The 21,508-nt window shown below is 37.9% G+C and overlaps 1 protein-coding gene across 1 annotated transcript in view; it reads left to right on the forward strand.

The window, feature by feature from the left end:
- The first annotated feature begins 92 nt into the window (after window positions 1-92).
- C5H14orf39 (chromosome 5 C14orf39 homolog) overlaps window positions 93-21,508 on the forward strand; it is a 31,192-nt gene continuing 9,776 nt past the window's right edge. The window contains exons 1-10 of the mRNA XM_033515349.1: window positions 93-2,844; window positions 3,791-3,846; window positions 5,747-5,803; window positions 6,124-6,180; window positions 9,088-9,214; window positions 12,877-12,966; window positions 16,366-16,553; window positions 17,015-17,057; window positions 17,540-17,660; window positions 18,714-18,808. Coding sequence (XP_033371240.1) covers window positions 5,755-5,803; window positions 6,124-6,180; window positions 9,088-9,214; window positions 12,877-12,966; window positions 16,366-16,553; window positions 17,015-17,057; window positions 17,540-17,660; window positions 18,714-18,808 — 770 coding nt within the window. The 5' untranslated portion in view covers window positions 93-2,844; window positions 3,791-3,846; window positions 5,747-5,754. The remainder of the gene's footprint in view (window positions 2,845-3,790; window positions 3,847-5,746; window positions 5,804-6,123; window positions 6,181-9,087; window positions 9,215-12,876; window positions 12,967-16,365; window positions 16,554-17,014; window positions 17,058-17,539; window positions 17,661-18,713; window positions 18,809-21,508) is intronic.

Consider the following 21,508-nt stretch of genomic DNA (forward strand, 5'->3'; position numbering starts at 1 on the left):
CCTCTCCTCTCCTCTCCTCTCCTCTCCTCTCCTCTCCTCCTCTCATCTTCTTGTACATTCGAGTCCTTTAAATATTACAACTTCTCCCAGGATGGGGATGAGGGTTGTCACAAAATTTATTTAGCAGAAAGCAGGAATGAGGACAATTTGCGGGTTTGGGGGAAATGAAGAACCACAGTCAGATACACAGAGGTGTCTAAATGTTTCTGAGGCTTCATTCGAGAGAAATCCCTGGCCTGGGCGCTGGCACTGAGCTGGACTCCAGCCCTTCCTGGAGGTGATTTGCTGTGGTTGAAGTCTGCTCAGGAACTGGAGTACCTCTTTTCTTGGGAGGGAGCTCCTCCGCAGCTTTGGGTACCATGTGGGAGTCAGGCACCACCCCGGGCTTGGAAACGGGTTTTGGGCCACAGCTGAAGGTGAGCATCTGCCTGGGTTACAGCATTACAGTGTTGCTTCAAGGAGAAAATTTACCCCGGAGCATGTCCTTCACAAGGACAGGAACCTTCTATCCCTTATCCCGATAAATCAGGCAGCGACACTTCCCTGCTTTTTTCTGGCCAGGTGTCTCCAGAGACCTCCCCAAACTCGATCACAGGTACTGCTAGAGGCACTGGGTGCCCTGTGCTCTCTGCTGGGTTTCCATCAGCTGGAACAGCCGGCCATCAGGACTGGGGGGAGCCACCAGAACACAGGAGAGGGGCATGAAGCTCAACGAGAGACAGCACCAGGGCCATCCACTAACAGGATGATGGGTTTGGCTGTCTGCCAGCAGTGGGGAGAAGGTTTGGGATCCTTTTTTGAGCCCTGACTTGACTATGTTTCTTTTCAGAGTAAAGCAACCCATTCATCGCTGATTAGAGATGATACTATGAAAGAGCCCTTCCTTCTTGCCATCGGTTATGAAAGTGGCTGTTTATGGCTTTGGGGTGAGTTGGGGACTTTTTAGAGGGATTCTGCTGGGAAGAGAAAACAAACAAGTCTGAAACAGCGGCATACAAAGCTCCCCTTTCTGCAGCTTCAGAAGGCTTTTTTTTTTTTTTTGGTGGGTACAGAGTGATAACCTCGGCTTGGGAGTCCTTATAATAAATAGATGGGTAAAGGAGCTCCTGGGCCTTGGCAAGCCCCGGTGGGAACATGCCGTAGGGGGAATTAACCGGGAAGTCCCTGTTGGATTTATCCAAAGCCTGTTGAACTGACTGACCACCTTCCGGGTGAACTGGGGTCCTCGGATCTGTGGGAACCTCAGCCTCCCTTGGCACTGCTACTTCAATTACCGGGACACGGCGAGGTTTTAGTGAGCATCATTGAAGTTTCCTGCTATTCTGCTGTTAAATTCCCATTTCGAGAAGTTTAGAGGGTCTTTAAGGAATGGCTTAAGGCAGGATAAAGCTTTGAAGCAATTTCTCCTTGGGAAAACATTGAATGTTTTGGGAAGATGGAGTGGCAAATGCAGAGCCCCAGGGGCATCTAGGAATTAGAGTGTCCCTAGGGAGCAGGGCAAGGAGGCGGCTCTCACCCTCCGGGACAGGCAGGGAAATAGGTGAGAGATGTTCTTGGAAAGGACAGAGCCTCACCACAGAGCAGAGACCGTAGAAAACTGGCTTCCAAAAGAACATTCCTCTTTCCATATCCCTCTCTTTTTTATTCCCCTTCCTCATGTCTGACCTGAAGCCAGGTAGGTCAGCTATTTCTCTTTGAAGCTGAGCTTCTTGTTGGTTGAATTGTTCTGAAAGCAGCATCGCATCTGACTGATGCCTTGACAGGGAGAATTTTCTGTGTATCTCTCTTCAGTCCCGTTTCTATTTTCTATCCTTTCTTCTTTCACTGGCAGATTTCTTTTCCCCCTCTCGAGTTTATACCCTACCCTCATTTTATTTCCCTTTGCTTATTGATAATATTAAATCCATCCTCTGCCTCAATTTGGAGTAAAAAACAACCAAGTGCGGAGGGAAGCGTCATGTTCTAGTTTCTTGCACACCGGGATGTGCATTTTTGCCTTGTGATTCTGCACTTCCATAAACAAACACACAAAATTTTATGAGCACAATCTGTGTTGAGGCAGGCGTCGGCATTCCCCAGCATCCTTAGCGTGAATCACTGTTCCGGGATGAGAAGGGAGATGTTTTAATGCCTTTTTGAACTATCTGAGGGTCGGGCCCGTGAAGGCTTGAGGGAAGGAGGATTTAGACTGATTTCCACCTGCTGGTTCAGCAACACGAGTGGGACCTGAAGGGTTGGATAAAGCACGTTACATTCTACAGCTCCTTATTTTTGTGCCACATCCCGGAGCGTTTATGTGTGTAATTAACCCCCAGCAGGTTTCCAGACGATGTCCCGTTCTAGAGGCGCTACCTCCTCTCCCCGCCCGGCCACCGCCCGCCTGCGCGCTGCCCCCGGTAGATGGAGCATCCTCATCGCTTTTCGCCCGAAGCCCTCAGAAATATTGGTCTTTCCCTCAGAAATGTTGGTCTTTCCCTCAGAAGTCCCGCAGTTCAGGCAAACGGGTGGTTTGGGGGCACGCGCGGCCCGCCGATATGTCCCCGGGGGAGCGGAGCTCCGCGGCCGCTGGCGATAAGGCCGCCCGGCCGTCGCTGCGTTTGTTCCGCTGGGTGAACGGGCTCAGCTCTTTCTCGCGGCCGCCGAAGCTGCTTCGGGCTTGCCCGATTACCCCGGCTGCCAGCAGCCCCGGCACGGAGCGCGGTGAGCAGGTGGCACCTGCCGCCCTCCCCGCACCCTTGGCCGGGGCTGAGGTGCCCCGGGACTTGGGGGCTGGCCCGCGGGGCGTGGCCGGCGCTCAGGGGCAGCGCCCGCCGGTCAGCGGGGCTTTGGCCCCTTCGTCCTTGGGTGAGTCTCTGGACGGCTCTTCCCCCTTTCACTTTTGGCAGCGCCCGAGACAGTGCGGGGCGTTCTGGTCCCTTTCCCAGTGCTGATGGCTCCCCAAAGGCAGAGGGTCCCGGCCCCACTCTCCGCCCTGAGAAACTCGGGCCCCGTTTCTCACGCCGCCATTTTGTGGCCCTCCTCCGCAGCCCCTGAGGTGTCCCACAGGATTGAAGTTCCCCCCATCATTTTTTCACTTTGAAAAGTGAAAAATAGTTTTAATTTTTAAATCCCAGGACTTTAGGGAGTAATCTGTAGCAAAAGCCTTTTGTTTGGTATGTGCTGGACTAAGAAAATTGTGGCAATCCAATGGGTGCTTGCTTCAGGTCGGCTCATGGGGTTCAGGTCTTCTCCAGGGTTTCCTACAACAGTATGGTAAAAGAAAGGCAGGGGACCATAATCAACACGATGAGAGGCACATTTTAATTTTATTTTATCAACAGAAATAAAAAGTCACAAAATGTAAGGTCTTATGAGTTTCAAGAAGATTCAAACAACCAGTCCCTTTACAGTCATAAACAGTAATAAACGGCATGGGAAAAGCACAGGTTTGCTCTCAAAAGAACCTCCCTAAAAGGAAAATAATTCATAAGACCCAACTGGAATTAATGCTGTTTCACAGCCTACAGCTGTTAGAATCAAGATGTAGATTTTAAGGAAGATATTTACCTCACAGGTTATGGGTATTTTCCACCTTTTAATGAAGAACCTGGCTGTTGCCAGATGTGTTACTGAGAAGTGGCATTATTAATGTTAGTGCTATAAAGGCTTGAGACCATGTCAGGCAGTTTGCTTGTGGGTTCTGTACCAATGCAATCTTCTAATAGTTAAAACTTTTTTTTGCTGTGATCGAATTCTGTAAAATTACATAAATGCCATGCAAAAATGCACAATAATACTTTTCTCCTGGCAGCATTCTGAATAGCCCCGCTAGAAAGAATAGATGCACTCTGAAGCTGCTTTACCCAGGTGTGTGTGTTACATATTTATATTTAACAAAAATATCAGCCTCATAGGAGAGTTTCCTCTGAATCTGTCATCCTGAGTTGGCTGATAGTTTGATGCTACTTTTCCGCAGTATGTCCAAGAATAAGTCATTGCTACAGTCATATCCTGGAAGACATCAGATGTCAAAAGTTTGTTGCAGAGTGGTGTTACCTACTGTTTTTAAAATCTGCAAACACCATATATATTACCAGTGCAATTGAATCTCTCAGCCCTTTCTGCTAGTGACACCTGTATCCTCTTAATTCACAGCACAGAATAGCATTTGACATTTGCACTTACACTACTTCATTTTAACAATACCAGAATAACAAGTAGTTTATATATGCATGCTTTCTGAAGCACTATTTTCTGCAACTTTACCCTTTTCATAATTTCGTTGTAAAACTACAGTAAAAGAAAATAAACACTTTAATTCTCTCTGCAAAAGTATTAGTACTATTCTATAAAAATATTCAAAAGATAAAATTATTTGTATTTTTATGTGATAATAGTCTCTATCTAATAATATAGTGCTATACAGTCTGTCCTATCAATGAACTTTGTTGCAATTTATAAAACAATAAATAAAATTTTTTTGCCCCAATATCTTTTAGTTTTTATGGGAAGGTTCAGAAAACCAGGTAAGAAACACTGTTAAAATGTTTCTAGAGAACAACTTCTTAATACATGCTCCAAACTGCATTTTCTTTTTCATAGTAAGGAAGTACTTTGGATTTTTTTTCACATGGTGTGAAAGCAAAAATATTCTGCCTTGATCTGTGGCTTGAGGTGGCATTTCCCAGTATTTTTCTTAGTATTTTCAGAAGATTTTTTATTTGCTACCTTAAATGTTTCCAGGCACTAGGAACTAGAATTTCAATCTTTTAAATACATTTGGTAAAACTATTCTCTCTTTCTCGGAGTTTTTATCACAGCCTGTGCTAATCCAGTCACTTGGATTAGGTGTTCTGATCCTCCCTTAACTATGAGACAAATTCATTTCTGCCAAACACCCAGCGTTTTAAACGCTGCCTCCGCCCCCTCCCGCTCCCACAGCCTCAGTGCTGCAGGATGTAGCCTTAATGCCAATTTAGTTAAATTCTGCAGTTGTTTTCTGTTCCACTTTATCCTGGATTAGGATCTCATCACCAATTTGTCGTGGCTTTGCTTCTCTCACAGTGTGATGGGGAAGCCACTGTGGGACAGTTAAAGCCCGGACAACTTCACTCACTATTGATGCTCCTGATCCAACGCGCTGTGTCCAGAGCGTTCTGATGAGGGGTGTTTGCATCCCTTTTAGAGCTCACCTCCCATCTCTGTAAAAACTCATAACTGGATTTCTGCACACAGCAGCACGGAACAAACAGAATAAAGAATTTATAACAATCTGTTTTCCATTTGATGAGAATTCTGTCTTTAAGCACACTTGGCATTCATACACCTTTGATTTAAATGGACTTGGTGGTTGTACAGGAGCAGTGTGCAGGATGCTGAAGGAATTTTTCCATCAGCAGCACTGCAGTCCATAGGCTTAGTAACTAGCTGGGGTTCAGGCTACACATTTTATATGCAAACATCTTTCCTTGTGTTCTTCATTGCCTTCTAAGAACATTAAGCCTCTCAAACAGAGCTGCTCCAGAAACAATGCTTTACCAAAATTATAAATCTCGTTTTTTCCTAACTGTGGTTTAGACTCTTAGTGGTCCCTTAGCACCATTAGTGAGAAATTTGGTTCCACTAGATAGTAATTCAAATGCAATTAAAACTACATTTCTCCCTTTTATATTAAAATGTGTGGTATTGTCTTGCAATTTTGACTTGTTTATTCTATCAACAAGGCTTTCGACTGTGTAAATCCTTGATTTACATTTTTCTTTTGAAGTTTAAACAATGAGTGACAAGGTTTTGATCAACTTGGACAAAATTCTGGTCAAGCTTGGTAGGTCATTATATCATACATTTTTTATTAACAATTAGTTATGCACTGCATGCAATGATATTTTTTGCTTTAAACAGTTATATTAACTTCAAATAAATGTATAATATTAAGCTTTTGTTCTTTGCCTACATAATGTTTTGTTAGCTGGGAGGCTGTGGAGAGGGGTCTTGACAGCTATTTAATAGTAAATATTCTATTTAAATATTTTGCTAAAATAATTATTAATCAGAGTTTGTGCAATTAATGCTGCATAGCATATGTTTGTTTCACAGCTCCACTCACATATATGTTTATAATGAAGGGTTAATTTTCTTCTTAAGCTTCCCAGATAGAAAAAACTCGCAGTACTAAGAAAGACGTGGATCATCGGATAAATTGTGAGTAGTGATAAATTATCGTTTTATTGGATGCTGAACACTGATTTTGTTTCATTAATCCTGGGATATGTTCTGTGTCTCGGGGGCGGAAGCAGGATAAACAATGGAAGCTGTCCCGTGTCCTGCTCTCACCCTGCCTCATCCTTAGCCATCAATACTTGCTCATTCTCCCCAGCAGACTTTGCTTTTGCTCGCGACTTTTAGCTGAGGCTGTTCAGCTGCCTCATGGACAGCCAGTTTCATGCTGCGCCATTTCCTGCTCTGACTCTGCAGCTCCTCACAGTCACTGGCAGCCCTTTGATTCAGCTGTGCTTGCTCAATACATCTGCCACTTGCCTCCCTTTCTTCATGTTTTTTGTTCTTTCCAGATTTGGACCTCTGCCTCACTCCATCTTCTCTCTTTCTGTTTTCTTAAAATAATGAAAGTTTTCTCAGTTGCTACTACATACTCAAGCCTGGTTCTTCTTTTTTTGCAATCAAGCAGCTGTTTACTTTATTTGAAATTCAAAACAGTAAACCCAAAGAGAAAGTCTTGCTCTGCACCAATTTTATTCTCCCTCAGGGCTTACAGACAACACAATACTATGGACTTATGTCTGGACTGATATTTTTTAACCATGCTACTATATGGAATCACTCATGAGAATGTGTGAAGAATAGTTCTCTACCACAAACAATCTGAGAACATCTGTGCTCACCTCTGGTAGTTCATAGGTAGATATTCAAGCACATAACCTCCATATATAAAAGAAACCAAAAAATTCTCATCTAATTGGTGTTCTTTTTGATTATAACATTCCTAATAATTTTCACTGATGTGTCCAAGCAAGTACTTATTCATTAAGAAGATTATTCCAATTAAATTGAAGCATCTTAAACATGAAAACATCTGTAACACGAAATCTGGAACACCTTGTATTCTGGTTTAACTCTCCAGTCGCACAACTGAACCTTTGAGATGAGGCTTTTCTTAACATTTATGCAGGCTTAGGGTAAATGCTCTTGGGGAAAATCTGAAGGCTGTGTAGTAACATGGCATAGCTGCTTTTGTGTTCAGTTCAGAGATACCTAAATATGTGTAAACAGGCTTTTAGCACTATGGGTTAAGTCTTTCAAAAACTTAGCAAAAAATAGTAACACTGATGTAATTTTGTCTCTGTGTATTACTTGGCAGATGAACAGCTGTAGCATTCAACTTTGGTCTTTCCGTGTGAGATTCATCAGGCTATTTGGCTACAGCCCCTTTCTTACTCGTGGAGGGATATAGGCACTTTTTAGGGTGTGATTTACTTACCCTGAAGAAACAGTTTAAAGTGGGTCAGATAAAGTAAACTTTAAAAGTGTCAGCTTTCCTCAGCTGGGTGTAGCTGCAGCCATGGGTGTGTTGTTCTGAAGGAGTCTCTGCACTAATATTGGGTGAAATGGATCTCACCCACCAGGTGCTTGTGAAAGCACAGGGTGAGTTGGAAAGCTCACAGAAGTGCTTATCTGTAAGGAATACTACATGAGATGTGAAGTGTGTATTTTGTTAATACTGTTATGTTACATTTTGGTAAATCTCAGAAAGTCGTCTACAGGGTTCTGCCACATCCAGCTGTTTATTTACAGAAATGAAGCCATGTCACTTGTCCAATATTTATGCTTCATGCTAAGTAAAGGCAAGTTACTGACTTTAGATATTGAAAATATTAAGGGACTGAAGATAACCCAAGGATAACCCAAGTTATTAAATTACATTGAGAAATTTTTGCTTTTCACTGACTGATGTTTCTCTGTGAGATGTGGTTGATTTTCTGCTATAAATGCAGATGCTGTTGAAAATTAAGTATATAGCAAGTAGTGCAAAACCAGAGCCAGACTTCAGGATGAACTGAAGTTCCAGAGCAGTAATTCCAACAACTCAAGACCCATCTTGCATCACTAAGATGCTCTTCCCATTTGAATAGATAGATGAGAGAAGGGCAGGATGTGATTGACTTCTGTGTAGGGCCACCTTCTCTGGCATTTAGTGTTTCAGGGCAGCAGTGATAGCAAGGGATGATTTAGCACTGATAAATCTGAAATCTTGCATAGAAAAAATGAATTAAAGAATGCAGAGAAAAAAAATTCACCAAGTTGTGCTTATTGCATTGCAAGATGAGCATACATGAGATGAGTTTTCACAGCTTTTACTCGTGAAGAGAACACTGATCATGTTCAACAACATGGGTTCTCCTCTAATCACTCATTCAGAAAGCGTTATCAGCTGTCTGCTGTTGGAAGAGGCAGAATTAAGAGTTTGCCTTAAGAATCTCCACAAATATCATAGTCCTTGAGAACCTTTCATTATAATGCACTTTTAAATTAATTAACCTGTGTCCTATATTAATTTATCATACATTACACATTCCTACATTGAGTAAAATTCCTTTTTATTTTAATTTTTCTGTTTTCCACTAACTGCTTATATGCCTTTTGGGGTATAAGTTGTAGTCAACTTTCCCACTCAGAATATTTGACTTTCTGGGCTTCTGCAAAAGAATACAAATGTTTGAAAGAGGGTCCTGGCTCTGGCTAGAGAGTGAGTGAGCAGTGCGTGGTTTGGAGTTTTTCAGTGGGAACACTGAGCTGGGGAATACTGATAATAGTTACTTCAGTTCTTTTCAGACTGGGATTCAGAAACAGCCCAGATCATGGCAGTCTCACAATATTAGATGATAATTAAGGTACTCACCACACAGCTGGAAATCCCTATGTTTTGACTCAGTTTGTTGTTACCTTGCTTAATTGCAGGCTGTTCACTCACCTGGCATTATGGAGATTAAGTTTTTTGGAAGGCATTTTTAATAATTCTGAATGCAGACTTTTTATTTCATGGATTTGTAGAAAATGCATGAATATACTTTAAAATTTATTTTTAAATTTCAGTGTGCACTACAAAAATCACAGAAAAAAAGAATCAAATTTCTTGGTTGGAGGAAAATATAAAAAATGGCAACGAGGCATTTGATGATTTGCAAAAGCAGAATGAGACCTGCAAGAAGATCTGTAATGTGTGAGTATAAAAGAGCCTGAACTCTGAGCTGTGGCTGGCATTAAGGAAGTCAGTGAGGAAGGAAGAGAAAAACGTGTGTGTGTGTTCTCACAGCAATGATATTAAAGAAAACTTTCATATTCTCTTCTTTTTTTTTTAAACTAAAAATCTTTAGGTATAAAAATTACAGTATTACCCATCCACTGAAGAAGAATTATAGAAAAGCAGACTACATTTAATTTTGGGTTGTTTTTTTATTAAAACCCCCATTTTCAGAAGATCACAGGTACTATCTTTGCAGCATACTAAAGTATTCATGTAGTAAGCTAATAGAAACATAATTTTTCTACACTTGGATGCATCTGAGTTTTGTCAGATTTGACCAATATTAAACATAATGTTTAAAAAAAGACTTCCTAAAATGGAACAGCTTTCTTTTCTTTGTTCACAACATGTTTCATGTTACTTTTTGTTCTATACATATTTTCACTCAAGATTAAATACTCCATACACACATGCATGTGCTTCTGCTGGCAGATTCCAGTATCACTTTTGCTCCAGACTGCAAAATTTGTCTTCTGGGCACAATCTTTTGATGAATGCAATGTTCTGCCATTCAGTTTTTCTCACATAAATGTTTGTATCAGATAATTTGTTTAAGTTTTAAGTGGTGATCGCTTTTGGATCTTAGTAATTAGAAGCTTTTCAAGACACAATTTAGCTACAAGGAGTTTTAGCTCCCTGACACATAATTTTTAAAAATTAAAACCTCAGGTATTTGCAAGGGTAGCTAAAAAGGCAAATCTATATTTGACAATACAGAGAGTTTGTACCAGGTGATAAAAATCCATCAGAGTGTTCCATTTCTTCACAATCTGACTAGTTCCTCAGCAGCTGGAGTGAGGATTTGTTGGCAAATTCTGTTTTGTTTTCTTGCAATTCTATATCTAAAGGTAAGTACTTCAATAAAAATATCTATGACACACATTTGAATTTATTTTTTTTTTTTTTACAGTGTGAATGGAGAGTGTGGGCGTTTCTGAGAATAAAGAAGGAAGTAAAGATGGGATTGGGATCCTTTCTAGGTTTATTTTGAACTCTCAGAAAGAAAAAGAAAGAATGGAATCATTAGTGAATAAAGTGGATGTAGTGGCTGGCTTATTTGAATGAATTGCTGTTCAATACTGATTTGTAGCTTTACCATTAAAAGAGTTGAGAAAAGATCTGACCTTGGTAAAAAAAATCTATTTTTCCATTCCATTAAGTTCTTGCCTCCAATGTTGTATAAAATAAACACTTGCACAGGTTTATGAAGTTATCCACACTGCTTCCTTTGATATCTGTTTGAATCTGCAAATCTGTTTGCAAATGACAAACTGTTAAGTGATGCAAATGAAGAAGTGAAAAATTAAGGGTAGAACTAAGGATCTGATCTAAATTTTAATCATTGGATTCAATGGGTTTTGGCTCAAGTCCTACAAAGAATAATTAATGGCATTAGTGTAAAGAGACTGAAAATGAGAAGTGACTCATTAATGAATACATGTATTCATAGAAGGACAATGCTTGCAGAAGAGTAGAGACTTTGTGTCTTAAATTATTGGAAATGTCATTTAACGACAGACTGAAAACTGCAATAAACAAGCCTTGGCTATAAGATCAGACAATTAGAACACTTACACAGTAGAATCACCCCAAACTTCTAAAATTTATTCTAGTTGACACTCCATCTATACTGAACATGATTCTAATGTTGGTTTTGTAAATTCAGATACTATTTTGGAGTCACAATCACCCTCACAGCTGACTAATTGCCAGTGATAGAGCTCAGTAGGGCTCTCAGAGAAACAACGTTTTGTCTGGGTTACAAGACATTATGAGTATATTGAAGCAGATTTGAAGACTTTGAACAAAATACAAGGTTCTTATATTCAGCAAGTCTAGTGAAAATATGATATATGGGATAGATGTATTGGGATAATACTGTGTTTTCTGAAAAAATCCATATTGGTCAACGTAAAAAAGACCTGAAGACAGAAAATGACCCAAATCAAACATATTTTTAGACAAGTGATCACATTTTGCTAATATTTAGTTTCTTGAAGGAGTCAGACTAGAAAAGTTGATCCAAGAGCAGTAGGAAATAGTGAAATGCTGCTTTTGGAACCTATTTCAATTCTGTTGTTTCTCCTACAGTTTTTAAATTTGGATGCAAGGATGGTGGGGTTTCATGGAAATAGAAGATAATTTTAAAAAAGCCACATGAACTCAGAATGCTGTTAGTTAGGTAGAGAAATTATTGTCTTTTGGAAAAGAAAATTGTCCCACTAGCCAAACTGCAGGATAATTTTACTGAGTGGCGTGGATAAAGATCTTTCCTATACCCTGGCTGATGAAAGGAAGGACAAATAAATGTGATGGCTACTAAGGGCATCCATGAGACAGTGATGCATTTAGCAAACAAGTAAATGAGCTGCTTGAATCCTGCATACCTGCTTGTGATCACAAACCAATGTTCTTGTACCACATGTTTTTCCCATGTCCACAGAACAGATGTGAATGAAAAATGTAACTCACAACACAGCTTGTACTCTGCATGTGCACTCTGATTAATAAAATCTCTGTGAATTTTAGATCTCAGGATTTTTTCCTTTCCTCCAAAGAAGGTAATGGAGTTTCCTGAGTAAAAGAACATCACTGTGTCTGGTCTACAAGCACATTTTTATTTAGGTTAGGTTCTGCTTTTGAAAAAAAATCTGACCCTTTTGAAATTCAGCATTTTGCTGAATTTGCAGTAGATATGGTGAAGTAACATTTTGTAGTTCCACTTTTAATTACCAGTGGTGTCCAACAATTTGTGCCAGCAGTGCTGGATGGTTCATGCTTCTTATAGCTTTTTTTTTTTTTTTTCCCCAGAGAGAATACCTTCTTTTCAAAAACTTTTTAATATGCCTCTCCTAAAGATCACATCAGAATTTCACTTGAATCACAAACTCTATCTGCCTGTTTTCCTAGTATTCCCATATCCAAGGCAGAGGTATCTCTAATGCCTAGATGTTGAGAAAGTCCTGCTCTTGTCATAAGTATTCTGTGAAGCTGCTCTGCTCTCAGTTCCATCTACAGCATCCTGCTGTAAGAAAGTCACTTTGATGCTTTCTGAGCAGGACTTGCTTAGGAAATGGAGGAAATTCTGAGTCTGTAACTGCTGCCTGCATTTAGGTGTGAGATGGGTGCTGATGATGCTGGTGAGAATGAAGTTGTGGGTGTCTCCAGCAAGAGGATACAGCATATCTAAAGGATTTACTGATGCTGATGTGTCGAGGACAAAAAATGTGGATTTAGATACCTCATTACTTAGCAGTAGCTCCAAAAATTTGTGAAGTTCATTCCATTAGTTCCTTAGAAAGTGCTTTGTGATGTTTCTTAATTCTAAATATATATATTTTTAAATTGGATTTTCAGTTTTAAAATATTAACAAAATAAATATATTCCTCCCAAATCTGTCCCAAACCAGGACAGCCTGCAAAAGATTTCTGTACTAAAACCATGTATGTTTAACTTTCAAAAGATTTATAAATAATTTGTAAGCTAGCTAAAGTAACTTGTTGTCTTCTTTTCTAGATGTTATTTTACTAAGAAAGACCACTAATATGATTTTGGTTTTTCTTTACTTTGTCCACAGCTGGAAGCCCACCTATACAATTCTTAAAAAGCATGGAAAATATTTGAAAAATGAAATTAAAGCTTTAGAGGAAGCTACAGAAAATGAGAGGTATCTATGATCACATGAGATGAGGTTTCCAGCAATAGTACTGACTAAACTGATCAGCAAAACTAGTGCTGTCTGCATGAAAAAATTGCTGCAAACATTTCAGGAGTTTATAGTCACTTATAAATGAGTCAATTATTAAAATAATTTTTTGTTTACCTTACTATGAGATCATGTTATTTTGTAGTTGCCAAAGAACTATGATAAAATCTGAACTCTTGAAAGTCAGTTGCTTCCCAAATGCCTATTACAATTTTTCAGAGCATTGTACGATTGCCTACTGTTTCAAGAAAAGCCCAATAAATAAAAACAATTAATGTTTTCAGTAACAGTTACAAGCATTCAGATAACTTTATGCTTTTCCTTTTTTTTTTTTTAATATGAATTGCATAGATTATCAGAATATACAAATCAAGTTTTTGTATACTGTTGTATGTTCTTCAAAATAACCACAAAGCATGCAAATTCAGTCTTGGGTCCTGAAAAATGAGAAAGTGGCTCAGAAAAGCCTGGTGTAAAACCATATTAAGACCAGTTGTGGGCAAGCTTCTAGTCAGCATTAATTGTAAATTCAGTTCTGTTCAGTGAGTGGCATCTCAGGTGTTTCATCTTCATTAGTTAGACTCAGTATTTAAAAGAAATTATTAATTGTGTAATGTAGCTGCCTGGAGTCCATGAAATAAAGAACAGACCCTGAGGATTCTCACTGCAATGTTCCAAACTGTACCAAGGTAACCCTCCATAGACCTATTGAACAAAGTAAAACTGATCTCCATTTTTGAAGCTGCTCACCTGCACTGCTCTGCCTGTGAGGGGCTGGAGGCTGCTTGGCCCTGTGGTACAAAAGTCATGGCAGACCCCTCCAGACACCTAAATACCAGTTTAGAGTTGTAAATTTAGGTAATTTAAAACATTGGCTTTGAGTCTTTTGTAATCATTCTTTTTGCCAGTTGTCCAAGACAGCAGAAACAGTATGCCTGAGAGCCTTTAATTAACTCACTTAGTAGCTTATCTTTTTTCTTCCTGTTCAGAGCTCTAAATTTGGTGAAAAATAAGGCTAAATTGGCTTTCTATGAGTATACGATTGAGCCATTTTGGCTTTCACTAATTTGAGCTGACAAGCCAAAGAAGCATTACTTTTAAATTGCTTCTTTAGATAACTAGTTTCAATTCCAACATGAAAGTGTTTGATCTGTTTTCCTGAGCTTAATTATAAGACATCATGACTACAAATCACAAAAGAAATTTAATTCATGTATTTTTCAAAACTGTGCATCAGATATAGTCTCTCTGCACCGAAGCATTTGATATGTTCAGGTCAGCAAGATGTGCATTCAGCAAATTCTAAATATTTAAATTAGGAAGAAAAATAAGTGTCTTTAGAACTTTATGAGCTGAATGTTCTTTTTAGTCTGGCATTTGGGGGCACTGAGGACATGCTGCTTTAGATGGAAAGATGTTTTTAAAATATGGACAGATCAGTTTGTGTTTAATTAGGCACTTATAATGGAGGTTTATGAAATGTTCCACATATTTTTGTTGTTATTTGTTTCAAGAACATATAACAATGCATATATGAACTGGAAGTTAATCCTGAAAATAAGTGATATGAAGAAGGAAAAAGTAATAAATTGCTATCCACATAATGCTCAGGGGTTGTGGGTGCTGTTCTTTTCCTGTTGTAATTAGATTAAAACATTTTCTAATTAATGTGAATAGTGGTGAATTCTTAATAGTCTGTGTTATCTGCATGAACTGGAGAATGTAAATTACTTGGATAAAATATAAAGACTAGTGATGATTACTCAAGGCTACTAACTATACTGTGTATGGCCAGGAATACTCTCTGTGGAAAAGTAAATTTTGGGAAAAGAATATAAAGTTTTAGGATTATATTCACAAGCTTGAAATGTACCTGTTCCAACCTATTATTTTACTTAATTATATTATTTAAATTTATTTGTAATGCATTCTAAATTTATTAGCAAATTTATTTTTTGATCAGTTTTTGTTGTAACATCTATTTAATTAAATATAACTTAATATTTTTCATCTTTCATACCTGGGAAATTTTGTACAGTATACAGAAATATTAAGTAAATCAAAAAACTTAGATTCCTGAGACCACCTGTGTAGAAAAGCGAGGTTTGTGTCATTTTCTTTGTGAAGTTTGGGAAATATCAATTCCTAGGTTTGATTCACAGTGTTGACCTACAACTTCTCTCCCCTAAAATTTAACAGTCAGTTTAACAGGAACTCATGCCTAGAGTGTAGTTTGGTTTGAAAATGAGAATCTGACTGTGTTTTGCCTTGTGAATTTGTTTTCCTTTTGTAAGAGAAGAAGATTCTAGTATTGAATTTGGATATAAGTTTTTCTCCCTCCCTTTGCCTGGCACAGCCAGTGGTCAGCCAGGACTGACAAATGCAGCCTTTCAGTCATGCTGCAATGAAATGATTAAGAGCAGTTTGAGATAAAATGTGTTCCTTAAAGAGAAGTCCCATGTGCTTTGCAAGCAGTGAGAGCTGTTCTTTAAAGTAGGGGCAGGTTAAGAGGTGGCTTTCTGGCTTTAATTGCTTTTATGCACCATAATTTTTCCCATAAAGGAATTTCATGTTAATCTTTAGGTGTAGTAATAACTTAATATTTTTAAATTTGCCTCTCCATTGTTGACATATGCTTTTCCTGCATTAATTGAAGTTACCTACTTCAGTAATTCATAGCTATGTGCTCACATGATGTCAGTGAAGTTGCATTTAGTGTAATGTTTATTTACAGGGCAGCCCCACAAGAAGCTGAGCATTCTGGCTCTTTGCCACTTAAACATCTAAGTGTTTGCTTAACCTTAAGTATGAATAGTCCTGTTGTTTCAGTGTGACTGTTGTGTGTGTTTAAGGCTTCCCTGAGTCAGACAGAGATTACTCAGCATCTCCTTGGAAGCAGCTACAGTGGTGCACCAGGCTGCTCTGAATATGGGAGTTTTGGCCAAATTCTCTTCTACTGTAACTTTGATCCAGTTCCACCAAAATGGATGGAGTTGTGCCAACATGCACCAGCAGAGACTTTGGCCTGCAGTGAGTTTCATGATAATTAAACAGGGAAAAACACATTTGTCATCTTCCAGGCTGCCTTTGAATATGGTATGGTCTACATTCCCTTCAGAACAGGGAGGTTTGGCTGGTTTTTACATCATGACTTTTCTTTGTTACATACAGCATAATCTTCCTTGAATATAGCTGGAAGATAAAAAAGTAAAGCCAAATATTAACATATTAAATATAATCCAACTTTTCTTCCTATGATAACAGCAAATTAACTGAGTGGATGCTATGAATTTATAGGCTTTTTTTCCTTATAAACAATGATTTCATGTGAAAAAAAATAAATGACATGTATTTTTACAGGAAAATATATGAGGATTCCATAACCCAGTTTAGAGAGATCTTGGAGAAACACCACAAAAAATATACAGAAACTGCTCTTGCCAAGAAATATTACCAAAAAAGGGAAGAAGTTGAAGAAATCCAAGAGAGAGTTTTGAAACGCCTTGAAAAATACAAATGGAAAGAAGATACTTGCTTGAATACTCTGGGTACTGCTATTGTCAATGCTTTTATAAGAAAGCCTTTTGGCAGTGCACTGCATATTAAAGATGCCATACAGAAAACCTCTAATTTTCCAAACTTTCCTTTAAACTAGTAAAATCTGTTCTCTTTGTTACACCATTTTTGGAAAAAAAAAAAATCAGTAGCAGATAAGAATTCAGTTTATACATACTAACATTTCTTCCTCCAACTCATAAATGTAATGGGGAGAGATTTGTCATTGAACTTTCTGGGGTAAAAAGTTCTAAGATTTTTTTTAATCAAGCCTCTCAAAATTTTAATTTTCATCACTTTTTAATGGTGTTTTTAATGCCACTACTGTTATACTGCAATTTTTGTTATCTATACTAAGCCAAGATAAATGCTCTTGATCTATTAATTTATCTTGTATTTTTTAAGAAAGCTGGTTTTTTAGTTAATGATCTGAAAGTAAATTTTATTTTTGCAGAGGCTGTTCCTTTTATATCCGTAAATGATTGGGCTGTACACATGTATCCTTTATTTCTAGTGTTTGTTCAGTTGACAAGAAAATTTTTATATTTACCTTTCACAGTTTTCTGTTAGAAAATAAAGTAATTATTTATATATTTATATATAAATATATTTATATATTTGTATATTTGTATATTTATATATTTATATATTTGTATATTTATATACTTATGTTTAGCATGTCAGCATTGGCATTTCTCTGTGAGAAAATGGAAGGTCAAATCCAACTATTCAGTTAAAATTTATGGGAGCATTTTGGGGAAAGAAAACAAAATTTCACTTAATAACATATCCATCAAAGCTCTTCATTTAGGAGAAGCTTAATTGAATTTAGAGTTGAAGATTTGCCAAGGAAATGCAGATTTATCAGAGCTTCCCGCACCTCTAGCATTTGTGTTATGGCATAGAGAAGTCAGGGATGTGATGGCATCCCTTGCTCAAAAAAATATATTGTTGTAAAATATATTCCATGACATGGAAGTGCATCTATGAGGAAAAAAACACAGGAAACCTTGCAGCTCGTTGAAGCTGCTGTGCAGGAAACCATCAAAGTGGAAAAAGAAGCAGAAGAATTACAAATGAAAATTGACTGCTTAAAAAAGGCAACTGTACATTAATTTTATTTTATATAAATACATGTTATATATGTGTTCATCCATAACACCATTACATTTTCTGAAACATCAAAGAAGGTATCATCACATAAGTTTTCTGAGAGAAGAGAATGTAAAGGTTCTTAAAGCTTGCTTTCTGCTGACCTCAGTTTGTGCCACAGTTTCTGCTGTCACCGTGTCACGATGGCTTCGGTGTCAGCTCAGGAGGATACACTTGAAAATAGATCAGGGCCACTCCTCAGTGAGCCCCAGGGCCTGAGTGTGCAGCTTTCACAGGTCCTACTGGGTTTTTAAGGGTTTGTATTTAACTAAATATGCTTTACAATAGGAATAATGGAAATTCCTTCTCTCCTTATATTTTTTCCCCAAAATACATGCATGGGTATATAATACCCAGCAGTAAAACTGGCTGATTGACTAGGAGAAGCACTGATTCCAAAGGGGAATCTTAAAAAAAAACAAAAACAAAGGGATTTTATCAGTACAGAATTTGGACCTGCTCCTCTGTAAAAAGTCTCTTCTAAGCCTGAGTAGCCTAATATTGTAAAGGTTTAGCAACTTTTTATGGCATTGCATCTGGGTGCTTTTACCTGGATGAGATGATAAAGGACTCCATTTACTGCCTGGGGCTGATAGCAGCACGTTTTGCACAGGTGGTTTTTCTGTTTATATTCTGTGATCCTGTTTGACACTCCTGGTTCCAGACTGAAGTTCCCAATGTGGTTTGTGCTGTGTAAACATACAGGAAGAAGGGATGTGGTGAATTTGTTTATAGCTATGACAGAGACCATGTAAAGAGCTCCAGGTTCTGACATTTAGACCCATGCTCTAAAACTTCTGTGTTTATTCTGGTTGTTACAGTAGATCCGACAAAGAATGTTGCCTCTTTTTAACCTTGTTCTCCTTATTTCTTCAGAACCTCTTGGCTACAAAAGCTACTACTGAGCACTGATTCATTGAGTTTAGAAAACTTTTGCAGCATATAGCTAAAATAGTGCAAGTTTTGTAAATTTGTATGCCATTTGTTATTTATCTTTTAAGACCTTCAAAGAGACTAAAGAAGATCAAAATAATTCTGAAAAGATTGAAGGAAAAAACCAGAAAAGTCATGAGAAGCTAGAAGAGTTTACAGAAAGGTACACTTCAAAATTATTTTTCCCCTTACTTTTATTCAGAATACTACCTCAGAATTTACACAAAGACTGCTACAAAACACAGATTGTTGTTAAATAAGAACTGTCAAGTTTCTCTAATCCTGGTCATGTGATTTAATTATGTAATTTTAAAAGTTCTATATTTCTGGGGGTTAAGATAGTGACAGCTTTTGATTCTTGAAAGCTCAGTGTATCCAGAAGCATGCTGTAAAAATATTCTGCAGAAGCATTTTGTCCTCACTACTGCTGAGAGATCTGTGTGAGTAGTTTTGAATGCAACTACAGTGGCTGTGCAGTCAGAGATAAAATAACATTAACTCTACTAAATATATATTTGCAAAAGGAGTCAGGATTCCACATGTCAGTTGTCTTCACCTCTGAACTACTTAAGAAATTTAACTCTTAATTTAGTTCTTAAAAACAAGCATGAGTGAAAGTTTCATAGACAGGATTAATGGCTTAGTAAATTAGTCAGCGATCATTTACAGCTGGGACTCACTTTAATTTGAGCTCAATTACAATGACTGAAAATCACCATGAGGACTGTCTTGCACTTATCTGGAGTCTTTGTGAATGTTGAAAAATTTCCCGTTGAGCTGACACTTTTAGACCAAAATCCATTTTAAAGCAAAAATATGTCTGAAAGATTTGGTGTGATTTTATATTATGGTGTGCTTGAAAAAGAATTCTCTTAGGGCTTTAAATAGGCATTTAGTGGAACATAGTTATAAAAAAGTGTATTTTAGTAATTCCTAAGATTCTTTTCACAGGGACCTTTTAAGTCTAAAGATCTTCTTACAGACCTAGAGATCATTCAGATGATCATTTATTTGTGGTGTAGCCTTTGCACCCATTTAACCTTTTCATGTAAGATTTTTGTAATTGGCAAGAACAGAAACATGGGTAAGCAAGAAATCCCCTTAGTTTTAAGACAAGGTAAAAAAAGTTGGGAAACACTCTCTTTGAATTTTCAAATAAACCCATGTGTGTTCAGTCTGCAGAACACAAAATACCAGTTAAAGACCTGCTGTAAGAGGCAGAAATCCATGCACTGGGTATGGAGGTGTAAGAATCCCTCAGTGAGGAGGCTCCTTATGGTAAGGAATCCATAGGGTGCACTGCCAGACCTGCCATTTGTACATTTCTTTTCCTGTCATGGAGTCTCCTTGTACCTTCACCTGAAGCTGTGTATGTTCCACAACATAAATGCTTGTAGAAAATGGCATAAAATTGATCTCTTAATATCTTTATCTGACATTAGTGTATTTAAAAAAGTCTTCACTAGAAAGCCTGCAAGTGACTGCTTAAGTAACTATTTTTTTGGTATTTAATTTGTGTTAAAAAGATGTGAAAAAAACCCAAAAAACCCCCAAAACCTCTGGGAAAAAAAGCCAAACCAAACAACCCCAGGCAGAAACTGTGTATTGAGAAAATAAGCCATAAGAAATAAAACCTTTGCAGACTCAAAGTAATGTACAAAAATACAACAGCAGAATGTGGGTACCAAAGGCAGGGGTTTCTTTTGAGCTGTCCTGTAGCAACGAGCAAAAAGATCTTTGTGAAGGAAGGAGACATCTTCATCTTCTGCCACAAAAGAAGAAGAAATAAAAAGGAATAGTACTGTGAATCTCCATGAGCTGGTCCAGACCAGCATGAAACCAGCAGCATCAAGGGAAAGAATTAAAGAGAACAGTGAAAGCACTGGACAGAACAATGTACAGATTAATACCCATGAAAAGCTTTAGAAGCAAGCTTGGAAGCCAATTAATAGGTTCTGATATGTATGTTCTGCTCTGGGCAGCAGGGTGGGAACTGTTCCTTTAAAAACTTGGAATGCTATTGTTTGGATCACTTAGGTCTGGCCAGTTGTTGTTTAGGAGTGTAAAATGCAGATTCCTCTGCTCTTACCAGCTCTTGTCTCTGATTGACAGCTCACCAGTTACACTGACAAATATCACTGTTTAATTTCCAAAGAGTTCTCATCAATCACCAAACAGGACTCAACTCTTTTGAAGCCCTGGTCTTGATTTCTCAATTAGACATTCAATTTATTACATAGAAAGGCTGGTATCTTGAACTGCATTATGGCATATATAGTGTTCATTCTCTCTGCTTTTGTAAAATGGTTGGGAGAGATTCAATTCCATGACTCTGTAATTCTTTATTTCTTTTGCCTTCCAGTTTAATCATGTATTAATTCCATCTCTTACTTTCCAAATGAGAGCTTTTTGCTACATCTTCACATAAAGGAGATTCCATGGTGGATTATTGCATTTCTTTCAGCATCTTTGCATCAGAAGTGGTTGACTTTTACTAATAGATATTTGATTATATTAATCTTATTCTTGATTAATATAAATATTAGAAAACTACTTATGAAGTTGCTCTGGATTTCTAATGTAAACATTTATGAAGAGCCAACTCAAAAGAATGCTCCTGATGAGAATACTGAACATGGTTTCAATAGCTGTAAATACCACAGAAGCAGATGTGATTCTTCATATGTATAATGACATACACTTGATTCCTGTAGTGGAAATTAATATTAATCCTTGGGTTTCTTTATGCTACAAAGAAGAAGAATTCTACCAAGGAAATGGCAATTTATTTTGGTTTAAGAATATCTGTTTTTCTCTTTACACTTCAAGAAATGCCTGCAGTATGGATCAAGGAAAAGAGTTT

The sequence above is a fragment of the Parus major genome, chromosome 5, assembly GCF_001522545.3.
Source record: "Parus major isolate Abel chromosome 5, Parus_major1.1, whole genome shotgun sequence".
Classification (NCBI taxonomy): Eukaryota; Metazoa; Chordata; class Aves; order Passeriformes; family Paridae; genus Parus; species Parus major.